Source organism: Triticum urartu, chromosome 4 (assembly GCF_003073215.2).
Source record: "Triticum urartu cultivar G1812 chromosome 4, Tu2.1, whole genome shotgun sequence".
In the NCBI taxonomy this organism is placed as follows: Eukaryota; Viridiplantae; Streptophyta; class Magnoliopsida; order Poales; family Poaceae; genus Triticum; species Triticum urartu.
In genome coordinates this window covers 542,313,264-542,327,296 of record NC_053025.1, presented here as the reverse complement: position 1 = coordinate 542,327,296, position 14,033 = coordinate 542,313,264, and the positions used below count along the sequence as shown (strand labels likewise).

At 49.6% G+C, this 14,033-nt stretch overlaps 1 protein-coding gene across 1 annotated transcript; it reads left to right on the top strand.

The window, feature by feature from the left end:
* The first annotated feature begins 4,498 nt into the window (after positions 1-4,498).
* Positions 4,499-8,870, top strand: LOC125552537 (probable beta-D-xylosidase 7). Its single transcript, XM_048716139.1, has 3 exons — positions 4,499-4,972; positions 6,688-7,237; positions 7,333-8,870. The coding sequence occupies exons 1-3, from the start codon at positions 4,562-4,564 to the stop codon at positions 8,694-8,696; spliced, it is 2,325 nt and encodes a 774-aa protein (XP_048572096.1). The 5' UTR covers positions 4,499-4,561; the 3' UTR covers positions 8,697-8,870.
* Positions 8,871-14,033: the final 5,163 nt, after the last annotated feature.

The window sequence follows — 14,033 nt, the reverse complement described above, 5'->3', positions numbered from 1 at the left end:
GGCTCAGAGGCCGAGGAATTTCCGAACTCGAAAATTTGGATTCCTGGATGTTGTCCAATGAATCCAGCCCGTCGCCTGACTCTAAGTTCAGGTCTTGAGTGATATCCTCCCCTCCGCGGGTATCCGTCTTGGAGGGATCGGGAATCCGGACGTAGCGAGTCCTTAAGATAGATGAAGGGTCGCCGCACTGTCCCTCTACCACGGCAACGTGATGGGTGACTTGGGGAGAGTTAATCTCTCTCAGATCGGGTTTAGGCCCAATCTGGTCGTAATCCGTAGCGACTCCCAGGGCAGCGAAGCGATCCAAGAGCTCGTTTATGGAAGAGAGCTCCATTGGATTTAACTGCTCGGCGAGTTCCGACCTGACATGAAGATTGTTTTCGATGGCTCGAGAGGTCATCGTCAGCGCAGAAGCCGAATAGGCGGTCATAAGAAAACCACCTAGCCGGAGGGTTTGGCCGACAGCCAAAGCTCCCTTAGCAACGGTGCCGTCTTTAAAGACGGGGCGAGACATCCTTCCTGACGGCGACGACACAGAGGAACTCTCAATGAAAGCACCAATGTCGGTGTCAAAACCGGCGGATCTCGGGTAGGGGGTCCCGAACTGTGCGTCTAGACCGGATGGTAACAGGAGGCAAGGGACACGAAGTTTTACCCAGGTTCAGGCCCTCTTGATGGAGGTAAAACCCTACGTCCTGCTTGATTAATATTGATGATATGGGTAGTACAAGAGTAGATCTACCACGAGACCGAAGAGGCTAAACCCTAGAAGCTAGCCTATGGTATGATTGTTGTTGTGTATGTTGTCGTACGGACTAAAACCCTCCGGTTTATATAGACACCGGAGAGGATTAGGGTTACACAAAGTCGGTTACAATGGTAGGAGATCTACATATCCGTATCGCCAAGCTTGCCTTCCACGCCAAGGAAAGTCCCTTCCGGACACGGGACGAAGTCTTTAATCTTGTATCTTCATAGTCCAGGAGTCCGGCTGAAGGTATAGTCCGGCTATCCGAACACCCCCTAATCCAGGACTCCCTCAAGGGCCTTTAGTCCCGGTTCTGGAACCGGGACTAAAGGGTCGTTACTAAAGCCTCCCCCTTTAGTCCCGGTTCTTATACGAACCGGGACTAAAGGCCCTCCACGTGGCCGCTGCCTGGAGGTCCACCTTTAGTCCCGGTTGGTAACACCAACCGGTACTAAAGGAAATTAAATTTTTTATTTTTTATTTTCAAATTTCTGAATTATTTTAACCACTAATCTCTAATCACCCCTCATCACTACTCAATTTAACCTCTAATCTCTAATCACCCCTCATCATTCCAAATCATCTAACTTCGCAGACGGTCACCCATCCTCTCACTACTCCAGCCTGAGCACGCTTAACTTCCGGGTTCTATTCTCCCTCGTTTCCAAGTCTGCACTTATTGTTTTCCTGACAATAGTAAGATGTCAATCCTATTAACCCTCAGGAATTTAGCTTGAGCATGAAGTCACACATTTCACTGTTTGAGTTTGAAACTATTGTTCTAAAAAAACAATAATTATTTAGTAACACTAGTATTTCTTGAATAAGTAGTTTGACCACAGTTTGACCATAGTTTGACCAATGTTTGACCAGATTTGACCAAAATACAAAAAAACTGAAATAATTATTTAGTAACACTAATATTTCTTGGGTAAGTAGTTTGACCATTGTTTGACCACAGTTTGACCAGATTTGACCAAAATTCAAAAAAACTGAAATAATTATTTAGTAACACTAATATTCTTGAATAATTATTTAGTAACACTAATACTTCTTGAATAAGTAGTTTGACCATAGTTTGACCAGATTTAACAAAAAAACTGAAATTTGAGCATAACTTGTTTTCCTTTTAGAATTTGAGGATAGCCATAGGCTGTCAAAATCGGATGTAGTAATATAACTACCTCTCGAAGGATTTAGAATTTGAGCATAAGTTTTTAAATTTTCCTAACTAGTAGATGTAGTAATATAACTACCTCTCGAAGGATTTTATTTTTTGAAGTTTTTATCATTTTCTTTTGATTTTTTCAAAACAAAAAAGGCGATCCACCGGGGGGTAGAGTTTGAAAATGGGACCTTTAGTCCCGGTTTGAGACACAAACCGGGACTAAAGGGCATCGCACCCTTTAGTCCCGGTTCGTGTCTCAAACCAGGACTAAAGGTCTAATCTTTAGTCCCAGTTTGAGACAAAAACCGGGACTAAAGGGCATCGCACCCTTTAGTCTCGGTTCGTGTCTTAAACCGGGACTAAAGGGCTCAGGTGAACCGGGACTAATGCCTTAGCCGCACGAACCGGGACCAATGCTCACATTAGTCCCGGTTCGTGACTAAACCTGGACTAATGTGAATATTGTCCCGTGACCAAAGCCCTGTTTTCTACTAGTGTGTTGAGATGGATATCAAGCACCTTTCTTCTTAATTACCTAGTAGCTCTAACTAGCTAGCTAGCTGGGGAGAGAGAGAGAGCTAGCTAGGGAGATAGTGGGAGAGGAGAGGGAAGGCATTAATGGAAGGGGGTGGAGGGCAAAGAAGAGGGGGAGGGAGGGCATTAATGGAGGGTGTGGTGGTGGAGGGCACAAAGAAGATGGGGGTGGTGGAGGGCAAAGAAGAGGGGGAGGGAGGGCTCTAATGGAGGGGTGGTGGAGGGGGAGCATTGAATGGAACAAGCAAGGTGTAAGGAAAGGGGGAGAAAGGAATGGGAAGAGGAAGAAGAAAGGGGAGGAAGGAGGGGAAAGGTGGTAGGTGGGTGGCGACCATAGCAGTAGCGCGGGGTGCCAAAGCACGCTACTGCTGTGAGTGACAGCCAAAATATTTGCTGGTACGTAAAACTAGCTATAGCGCTTGTACAAAAACAACGCTACTGGTATAAGTTTACCCATAGAAGAAATAGCAGTAGCGCGTCTAGGTGCACGGGCGCTACAACTACTTTCTTAACAGTAGCGCTTGTTAGACAACAAACGCTGCTAATATTTTTTGGTCGGGTGGTGTGCTGTGGCAAACTTACCAGTAGCGTGGCTCCCAAAAACCAACGCTGCTACTATGTTGTACCAGTAGCGCGCTTTGTAACAGACGCTACTAGTAACTATCAATAGTGTGGAGTCCATAAACACGCTACTGATAAACTTCTATGTATAAGCCTTTTTTTAGTAGTGTTCAGCAACCTTCTATAGGAGCCACGAGCAAGGCACCGATCGGATTTTGTGTCGTCTGGGTGTCGTTATGGAGGTACCCTGCTTCACCTAAGGTATGTACCTTCGCGTGGAGAGTGGTCACAATTTCTTTACCCACTTGGAACGTCAAGTATGCTAGAAACATAGATATGACTAGTATATGCTCGGGGTGTGTGGTACCAAGAGGAAAACTCTTTTCATGCCCTATGCAGATGCCCCCAAAGCGCTCACTATGGCAAGCTATGTTGGAAATATGGCGGTTACCAAGTAAGTATCTTGTGGGGTACAAAAGAAATGAATGACTCTCGTAGATAAGGCAGTCGCCACATCTACCATCACAAACACCTTTACACCGTGCTCCAATACCTACACTGGTGCGAGACACACCACTACCACCACCAGATGAACACAGGCGCCATCGGTGCCGTGGCATCGGGAACGTGAAGCCAGACACCATCACCGACGAGAACACAGGTAGGCCAATATGTCATTCTATGTAAACACAACTGTAAACAGATAAGCAAGACACGTGGCGTGTGGCCTCATTCCACGTGTATAGCCAGCCCAGCTCCTAACGTGGCACACCATCCTACAAGTCTATCTTCCACTAGGAAAAACGATAAAACTGATGGCATCTCTTCACTTGTCTCTGCATGCTACCGCTCAAAATCGATGGCACGATCTCCTTTGTTGTGTGCATGCCAGTGCCACACCGATCAAACCAGGCGGATGGCATCGTTTATCTACTCAGGGGTGGTTAGGGTGGATTTAATGGCACGGGAGGCTACCAGCAAAGCACGGACGATATGCCACCGTCAATGTTGCTGTCGTCTTGCATGAGAATCAAGTGGAATAATAGGCTAACGGCGCCTCATGCATGCATGCATGCATGCATGGCTTAGCTTAGAAAGAATTAAACCTAGGTGGCTAGGCCCATGTCAACCGTACGTCCGTCCGTCCTCTTGATCCCCATCGTTCTTTACTGGAGCACTAGGCATGCCGACCAGGGGCTTTATTCATCGATAGTCATGGCCCGAATGATGCAGTCATGTCCAAGAATCTTGTGAGAGCTGCACGATCGATCGAGCCTACATTGAACGGCATGTGGCAACGGAAAGTACGTAATGTGCTGTACAGCTCTCTCGTGGTCCGTTCTTACGCCGAATCTTATTACCATCTGGCGTGTCGTCCGAATGGAGCCCGGCTCGCCTTCAAGCGGATGCTGAAAAAATAGGTTAATGCCAGCTTTCTAGTTTCAACCGGACCATTGGCCGAGAGCGCCTATAAAAGGAGCGGCGCGCCACTGAGCTTCTCTCACGTCCTCACCTCCTGTCTGCTCTCATCCTCCACAAACACTCTCAAAATGAGGGCCTTCTCCTACCACGCCGCCGTCATGGTGGCGCTCACGCTGGCGACGCTGCTGGCATTGCTGCGAGTGTGCGCCGCCGGCAACCCGCAGTTCTCGTGCGGCCAGGGAGCCCCGACGCAGGGGTACGCGTTCTGCAACCCGGCGCTGCCGCCGGCGCAGCGGGCGGCGGACCTGGTGGCGCGGCTGTCGCTGGCGGAGAAGGTGTCGCAGCTGGGCGACGAGGCGCCGGGGGTGCCGCGGCTGGGCGTGCCGCCGTACAAGTGGTGGTCGGAGGGGCTCCACGGGCTCTCCTTCTGGGGCCACGGCATGCACTTCGACGGCGCCGTCCGCGCCATCACCAGCTTCCCGCAGGTGCTGCTCACCGCCGCCGCCTTCGACGAGCAGCTGTGGTACCTCATCGGGCAGGTATGCAACGCACGCCGCACCCTCCGCTGGAAAGCGTAGTTACTGGTCCGGGTGGGAGTAGGTAGGATGGGGTGTGGGACACGGTCCGGTCGAATCCAGCGTTTTGGACTCTCTCCCACCAGTCGTCGAGCGTACGTCGTGGTCGTGCTCGCCTGCTTCGTGGTCTACCAGGAGACGCCGCCCCGGCCAGCAGTTTCTCGATGAAGGACACTCTGATGGTGACCTGGTGGCCATGACGTGGAGGCAGGTGCACCTCCTCGTTTGGTTAAGCCGGACCAAAAACAAAAAAAACTCGGCGTAGCGGTGCATAAGTACACCTTTTTGAGAGGAAAAAAACGGTCCGGGTAATTCATTTGATCGGTTCGGACGCAAAAGAAAACCAGTAAGAAAACCGCATGCATGCATGTGTATGGCCGGGTCGCTTTATTTTTAATAAAATAATTAAAGTGAAAAGGTAGTACGTAGGAGTAATTTTTTGCGAAATATACGATAATTCGGGAGGCAAACTGTTTGAAAGTTTATAAGCGTAAAAAATGGCAAAGCAAGGGTAAAATGTGAAATTCAGTCTAAATTTTACAACAGAGTTAGAAAATCAATATGTTACCTCATGCATGTGATTATATCTTGATTTCGCAAGGTAATTAGCTAGTACTTAAGGCTCCATCAATTAACCCATACTAGCTCCACTTCCGTGCTAACAGGACAGAAACGGACAACTTAATTTCCGGTAAACCGAAAGTGCAGATGAAAGTAACATGATTGCACTACAGGAAAAGGTCGGTGTGCAGCAAATTGGTTCATTGGGATCGCTACCTATCGATAAGCGAGCAAACATGCATGCATGTAGGCCTACACCTACAGCCAGCTAGCCTTTTGTGCGTAACCAACAACCTATGTTTATTCCTGTGCTGGCCATGGCTAGAGTGTAACCACCACCAAATACGTATTGTACAGCGTCCTTGGTGGTAGCTAGTGGAGTTGCTGGTTTGGGCCGGCTCCGATATTAATCAGTGATAATGTCAGCTACTACTTAATTAGTACGAGGTTGCTAAATCTCAGTCGACTAAGATTTAATCAAGTTTCTTTAAAGGTTTTATACAATAACAAAATGCGGCCGTGGTATGTTTGTGATTCGGTAAAAAAGAAAAGAGATCGAGTTTGTGGTATGGTAAAGAAACAAAATTGGCAAGCAAGCAATATAGACAGCTGCTCTAGGTTTTCTCCTTGTAGACACAGTCCAGAGACCATAGACGTAATTCGCAAGGTTCGACAGCGATGCTGGTAGCCTTTTGAGAACCACTTTTGACTTTGCCCGGGATACGCAAGAAAGCGTGAGCAATTGGCGTTTTGGACACAATCATTGTCCTGGTTACGGAGTGATGATCCATAAGTGTAAACCTTCTCATTCATGCCACACGTGCCCGTCTTTGTCACTTGTCACTGTGTGGCCTCCCTCCATGATCCCTTGATCTCATCGATTGATTAGCTAAAGTGAACAGTAGTAGAGCTCTTTTTAACGGGGTTGGTACTTTGTACTCCTGGCAAAAGTGATCCCACTACTGCAAGCTGCGCATGAACCAAACGCGCGTGTACCGCAAGCATCTGTCCTACTCAATCTAGAGTCCAAATTGCCTGCCATGTGAATGAAATGCAGTACTCTTTTTACCTGTGATTATTTACTAACGCGATCGATGGGTGAAAAATGGTTTGTATAGGCGATCGGGACGGAGGCTCGGGCGCTGTACAACCTCGGGCAGGCGGAGGGGCTCACCATCTGGTCACCCAACGTGAACATCTTCCGGGACCCGCGGTGGGGCCGCGGCCAGGAGACGCCCGGCGAGGACCCGACCACGGCGAGCAAGTACGCCGTGGCGTTCGTCCGGGGCCTGCAGGGCAGCTCGCCGACGGTGCTCCAGACCTCGGCGTGCTGCAAGCACGCCTCGGCGTACGACCTCGAGGCCTGGAACGGCGCCATCCGCTACAACTTCAACGCGAGGGTGACGGCCCAGGACATGGCGGATACCTTCAACCCGCCGTTCAAGAGCTGCGTGGAGGATGGCCGGGCCAGCTGCGTCATGTGCGCCTACACCATCATCAATGGCGTCCCCGCCTGCGCCAGCAACGACCTCCTCTCCAGGACCTTCAAGGGAGACTGGGGCTTGAACGGGTACGTTTCGTCGGACTGTGATGCGGTGGCGCTCATGCACGACGCGCAGTTCTACAGGCCCTCGCCGGAGGACACGGTCGCCGTCGCCCTCAAGGCCGGTGAGTGCAGCAAAACCACCAGAAAGGTCATCTGATCTGTTGCAGTTAATATTGTGAGAAATTTTTGATGTAAAAATGTTGCGAACTGTTTGCAGGATTGGATTTGAACTGCGGGAACTACACACAGGTGCACGGCATGGCCGCGGTGCAGCAGGGGAGGATGACGGAGCAGGACGTGGACAGGGCCCTCCGTAACCTCTTCGCCGTCCGGATGCGGCTCGGGCACTTCGACGGTGACCCCCGGGGCAGCGCGCTGTACGGCGGCCTTGGCGCCAAGGACGTGTGCTCGCCCGCGCACAAAAACCTGGCACTCCAGGCGGCCACGAGCGGCATCGTCCTCCTCAAGAACGACGCCGGCATCCTCCCGCTTCGCCGGGGCGCGGTGGCGTCCGCCGCCGTCATCGGCCATAATGCCAATGATCCCGGCGCGCTCAACGGCAACTACTTCGGCCCTCCGTGCGAGACCACGACGCCGCTGCAGGGGCTCCAGGGGTACGTGCAGAACGTCAGGTTCCTGGCCGGATGCGACTCGGCGGCGTGCGGCTTTGCCGCGACGGGCCAGGCGGTGGGGCTGGCGGCCTCGTCGGACTACGTGTTCATGTTCATGGGTCTGAGCCAGGCGCAGGAGCAGGAAGGGCTCGACAGGACGAGTCTTCTGCTGCCAGGGAAGCAGCAGAGCCTCATCACCGCAGTTGCCAACGCGGCGAAACGACCGGTGATCCTGGTGCTCCTCACCGGCGGTCCGGTTGACGTGACATTCGCCAAATTGAACCCCAAGATCGGTGCAATTCTGTGGGCCGGCTACCCTGGTCAGGCCGGCGGGCTCGCCATCGCCAGGGTCCTCTTCGGAGACCACAACCCCAGCGGCAGGCTGCCGGTGACGTGGTACCCGGAGGAGTTCACCAAGGTGCCCATGACGGACATGCGGATGCGCGCCGACCCGGCCACCGGATACCCTGGCCGGAGCTACCGCTTCTACCAGGGCAACGCCGTCTACAAGTTTGGTTACGGCCTCAGCTACTCCAAGTTCTCTCGCCAACTAGTTGTCTCCGGTAACGGTAACAAAGCACCGAACACGAATCTGCTCGCCGGCCTGGCCGCGACGCGAACTGCCGACGGCGGCGCGAGCTACGTGGTCGAGGAGATCGGGGCCGACGGGTGCGAGCAGCTCAAGTTCCCGGCAGTGGTCGAGGTGCAGAACCACGGCCCCCTGGACGGGAAGCACTCGGTGCTGATGTTCCTCCGGTGGCCCAACGCGACGGGTGGGCGTCCGGTGAGCCAGCTGATTGGGTTCCGAACCCAGCATATCAAGGCCGGCGAGAAGGCCAGCCTCAGGTTCGACGTCAGCCCGTGCGAGCACTTCAGCAGGGCGAGGGAGGATGGCCAGAAGGTGATCGATGGAGGCTCACATTTCCTCAGGGTCGGCAAGGACGAGCACGAGATCAGCTTCGAGTCCTGAATCCGGAGCCCATTCTGGCACCGGTAGAAGACGAACTGCAGTGAAGTTATTTATCAGTAGTTACACACAATTTAATTATTGGGTTAAGTTATAATTCAGTTGCCTCAGAAATACAGTAGCATTGAGGCATGCATTAAGGAAAAGTTAAGGGAAACACCGAGACATGTTTTAATACTCCCGAACTTGTAACGCCTTCGATGCGGCTATATCTCCCACGTGTCGAAGCACGACTTAGAGGCATAACCGCATTGAAAGCAATGTCGCAAGTGAGGTAATCTTCACACAACCCATGTAATACATAAGGGAAAAAGATATATAGTTAGCTTACAATCGCCACTTCACACAATTACATGAATAAAGCATTACATCAACCAAATACAATCAAGGTCCGACTACGGAACCAAAATAAAAGAAGAACCCCAAATGCGATAAAGGTCTCCGATCGATCCCAACTGGGCTCCACTACTGATCAACTAGAACAAAACAACATAAAGGACAAGATCTTCATCGAGCTCCTCCTGAGCTTGGTTGCGTCATCTGCAAGGACTCATCGACACCTGCAAACTGGTTTGGAAGTATCTGTGAGTCACGGGGACTCAGCAATCTCGCACCCTCGCGATCAAGACTATTTAAGCTCATGGGTAAGGTAAAAGGTATGACGTGGAGCTGCAGCAAGCGACTAGCATATATGGTGGCTAACATACGCAAAAGAGAGCGAGAAGAAAAGGCAAAGCACGGTCGATAAAAGTATGATCAAGAAGTGATCCTAGAACAACCTACGTCAAACATTACTCCAACACCGTGTTCACTTTCCGAACTCCGCCGGAAAGAGACCATCACGGTTACACACGCGGTTGATGCATTTTAATTAAGGTCAACTTCAGGTTTTCTACAATCGGACGTTAACAAATTCCCATCTGCCCATAACCGCGAGCACGGATTTTGAAAATTTAAATCCCTGCAGGGGAGTCCCAATTTAGCCCATCACAAGCTCTCACGGTCAACGAAGGATATTCCTTCTAGCGGGAAGACCCGACCAGACTCGGAATCCCGGTTAGAAGACATTTCGACAGGGTAAAACAAATCCAGCAAAGTCGCCCGATGCGCCGACAAATCCCGATAGGAGCTGCACATATCTCGTTCTCAGGGCACACCGGATAGGTCAAGCTACGAGTAAAACCAACCCTCGAGTTGCCCCGAGGTGGCCCCGCAGGCTGCCCGTTTCGGACCAACACTCAGAGGAGCACTGGCCCGGGGGGTTTAAAATAAAGATGACCCTCGGGCTCGCGAAAACCAAAGGGAAGGTTATAGGTTGTTAGTGCAAATGGTAAAACTAAGGTTGGGCCTTGCTGGAGGAGTTTTATTCAAGACGAACTGTCAAGGGGTTCCCATTATTACCCAACCGCGTAAGGAACGCAAAATCCGGGAACATAACACCGATATGACGGAAACTAGGGCGGCAAGAGTGGAACAAAACACCAGGCATAAGGCCAAGCCTTCCACCCTTTACCAAGTATATAGATGCATTAATTAAATAAGATATATTGTGATATCCCAACAAGTAAACATGTTCCAACAAGGAACAACATCTCCATGTTCCAACAAGGAACAAACTTCAATCTTCACCTGCAACTAACAACGCTATAAGAGGGGCTGAGGAAAGCGGTAACATAGCCAAACAACGGTTTGCTAGGACAAGGTGGGTTAGAGGCTTGGTTTAACAATATAGGAGGCATGATAAGCAAGTGGTAGGTATCACAGCATAGACATAGCAAAAGAGCGAGCAACTAGCAAGCAAAGATAGAAGTGATTTCGAGGGTATGGTCATCTTGCCTGAAATCCCGCAAGGAAGAAGAACGAGTCCATGAAGAAGACAAACGGAAGAAGCCAACAGATCCTCACAAACGCAACGTTACCAGAATACCGAGAAGAAGTACACCGGAAAGAAAGCAAACAACATAGTAAACAATCATCACATAAGCATGGCACGATGCGCAAACAAGTATGATGCATGTCTGGTTTAAAGAGGCATGGCATGGCAAAATGCACAAACGACACTACAAGTTAAGTGGAGCTCAATATGCAACTCCGTTGCATATTGACGAAACACCACGTGACTTATTTAGTTTGATCTTGTTTATGTACCCAACAATATTAAATGTTGTTAAACATGGCAAGAGGGTGAAGCAAAATAAAACTACCTATCTAGTCAAGTTTAAATGAGGCCGGAAGCAACAAACAACAATTCTGGTAAATCCCCATATGCATATTATAGATTTGGTATTGTTCTGCCCTAAACACAATTTTAGGGTTGTTAAACATGCAAAACAAGTACACCATGTTAAACTAGGTATTTTTCTACCCCATTTACGTATAAAGTTTATTACATTCGGAGTTACGGTTATTTAGTTATGAATTAAAGCATTTTAACATGGCATAGGAGCAAATTTAAACAAACAACATTTAAACATGCAAGAAAATTGGATATTATTAATCTACACAAAATTCTAAGCAAGTTTCATATATTAAGTTTTTACATATGATGCATAGATCATGAGTTATAATATGCATGAAGACTAGGGACTAAACTGTAAACTGGCGGTCTCTTGGATAAATAGGAAAAATCGCTATGCGAAAAAAATACAAGTCCCGGGCCGAATCTTAAGCGGCCCAACAGTGCAGGGAGCTCGGGCTGCTCACATTGGGCTTTTGAGGCTGGCTGGGTGAGGAGGCACTGGGCCTACTGCGCGCTTGTGGCCCAAGAACACAGGAGGCCGATTTGGGGCGTCGCGGTCAACGCTCGACGGCGTGCGGGCTGCAGCAGTCGCCTCATCCCTGCTCGCGTGAAGCAGAGGCGCGACGAGGCAGTACTTGAGCGGCTGGAGTCCGGAAGCGGTAGCGCAACGGCGGGATCCGGCGGAAGAGGCGAGTGGATCCGGACGCGTGGCGGCGTTCTCCGGCGGGGTGGTGCGACCGACAGAGCTGAAGGAGGCAGGCCCGCTGGGGAGGCACGAGGCGAGGCGCTGGACGAGTGGGCGGTCAACGCGGCTCCAGGTGAGCGGGCGCCTCGTCCTGGAAGCAGAGGACGCGGTGTCTAGGTCTCAGTCGACTGAGACTTCGCGAAGTCTCAGTCGGCTGACGTCACCTGTTTTTTTTTGTGCTTTATTGTCCAGCCCATACCATGTCACATGTGATTGCTTTTTGGGCTGCTCTGTTTGTCTTTGCTTTATGTGTTTTTGAGCTGAGTTGGGCCAGAGATTGGGCTGTATTTTTGTTCCGTGCTGCTGCTCCATTACTACGTGTGGTGCACTGGCGTTGCCTAAAAAAAGTTGCCTAAAAAAACGTGTGGTGCACCGGCCGGATGTATTAGTTTGTTGTTCATGCAAAAAAATTTAACATGTAGTTACTATCAATTTTGTCCAGTTTTACTTTTCATTTTTATCCTTCCATTCTTATTTATACTATTTTTGCTTCTAGAAAATGTAAGCATTAGTCATGATATTTTTTTAAGAAATATGTTCATGCATTTTCACAAATATTAATCATGTATTTAAAAAAAATTAGAGTGCCATTAGAAAATGTACAATATTGTTTAAAAATATTCATCATGAAATTAGAAAAATGTTTAGCATTATTTAATGATGGTTTTACCTTGCATTTTTTCTTAGATTGGGTCTCATCTATTTGTAATTTTGCTATCATCAACAAATTGACAATGGTACTACTAACAAAATAAGAGAGCCAATCATATTCAGTTACACATGCGATGCAGAGGTGCAACTGGATTGGTGTGTCACGTTTAAAAAAAATCAAAACACCTCTTTTTAGAGAAACATAATAATAAAAATAAAAAGATATTAAATAAGAAAAACAAAGTAGATAATGGGGTGTGGATACGGTCCAGTCGGTTGAGATTTAAACAAGTCTTAATCAGCAGGCATCAGGGCAACATGCAGGTGTAGTCCGAGATGACATTTGCAATTGTAGGCCTAGGTGTGACACTTGCAGTTGCATTTCTAGTGTCGGACATGCAACTGGCCCACTCCCTCTCCCGCCGCCCCCTCCAACAAAACAAAGGTCTAGTTGCAACCATGTTGGGGGACATGCAATTACGGTCGGGTGCGGCGCTTGCAGTTGCGGGGCTGTTGTCGAGCTTGCAACTCACATGCCCCCTCTCCTGGCATCCCCTCTGACAGGACAAAAAAGTCCAGTTGTAGTCGGGTTAAAAGACATGCAGTTGCGGTCGAATGCGGCACTTACAGTTGCGGGGCTGTTGTCGGGCTTGCAACTGGCCCACCCCCTCTTCCGGCACCCCCTTCGACAAAACAAAAGTCGAGTTGCAACCATGTTGGGGGACATGCAGTTGCGGTCGGGTGCAGCACTTGCAGTTGCGGGGTTGTTGTTGGGCTTGCAAGTGGCCGTCCCCTCTCCCGACGCCCCCTCCGACAAAACAAAAATCGAGTTGCAACCATGTTGGGGGACATGCAGTTACGGGGTTGTTGTCGAGCTTGCAACTGGTCCGCCCCCTCTCCCGGCGCCCCCTCTGACAAAACAAAGGTAGAGTTGCAACCATGTTGGGGGACATGCAGTTGCGGTCGGGTGCAGCACTTGCAGTTGCGGTGCTATTGTCGGGCCTGCAACTGGCCCACCCCCTCTCCTGGCGCCCCCTCTGAGAAAACAAAAGTCAAGTTGCAACCATGTTGGGGGAACATGCAGTTGCGGGGCTGTTGTCGGGATTGCAACTGGCCCGCCCCCTCTCCCGGCGTCCCCTCTAACAAAACAAAAGTCGAGTTGCAACCATGTTGGGGACATGCAGTTGCGAGGCTGTTTTCGGGCTTGCAACTTGTCCGCCCCTCTCCCAGCGCCCCCTCTGACATAACAAAAAAGTCCAGTTGCGGTCGGGTTAGAAGACATGCACTTGCGGCCGGGTGCAAGAAAAAATATATGCTAATATTCTTTTACGCATAAACAAGAAAAAAAATTGAAAATGCCGGTCCTATACAAAACAAAAGTCATGGTTTAAAAACCCGCTAACAACCAACATACCCACTAACATTTATGTCTACATGGTTCGAAAATCCCCAGTCATCGAAGAAAAAGCATTTCCTACCTTATGCAAGCATAAAAATCAAAATGCATACATAAATAAATCCACAAATAGAGATCTGGCATAAATGAGGGGAAAACAGAAGAAAAAATGCAACTGAAGAACCCCGAGGTACGAAGACCCCCTCCCCTGAGACAAGTACTCCGCGGTAGATATGGTGTGTACATGGCAATTGAAAAGTCCAACAAAAACAATGAAAAACGCCTCTCACAACCAGCACATCGCGCATC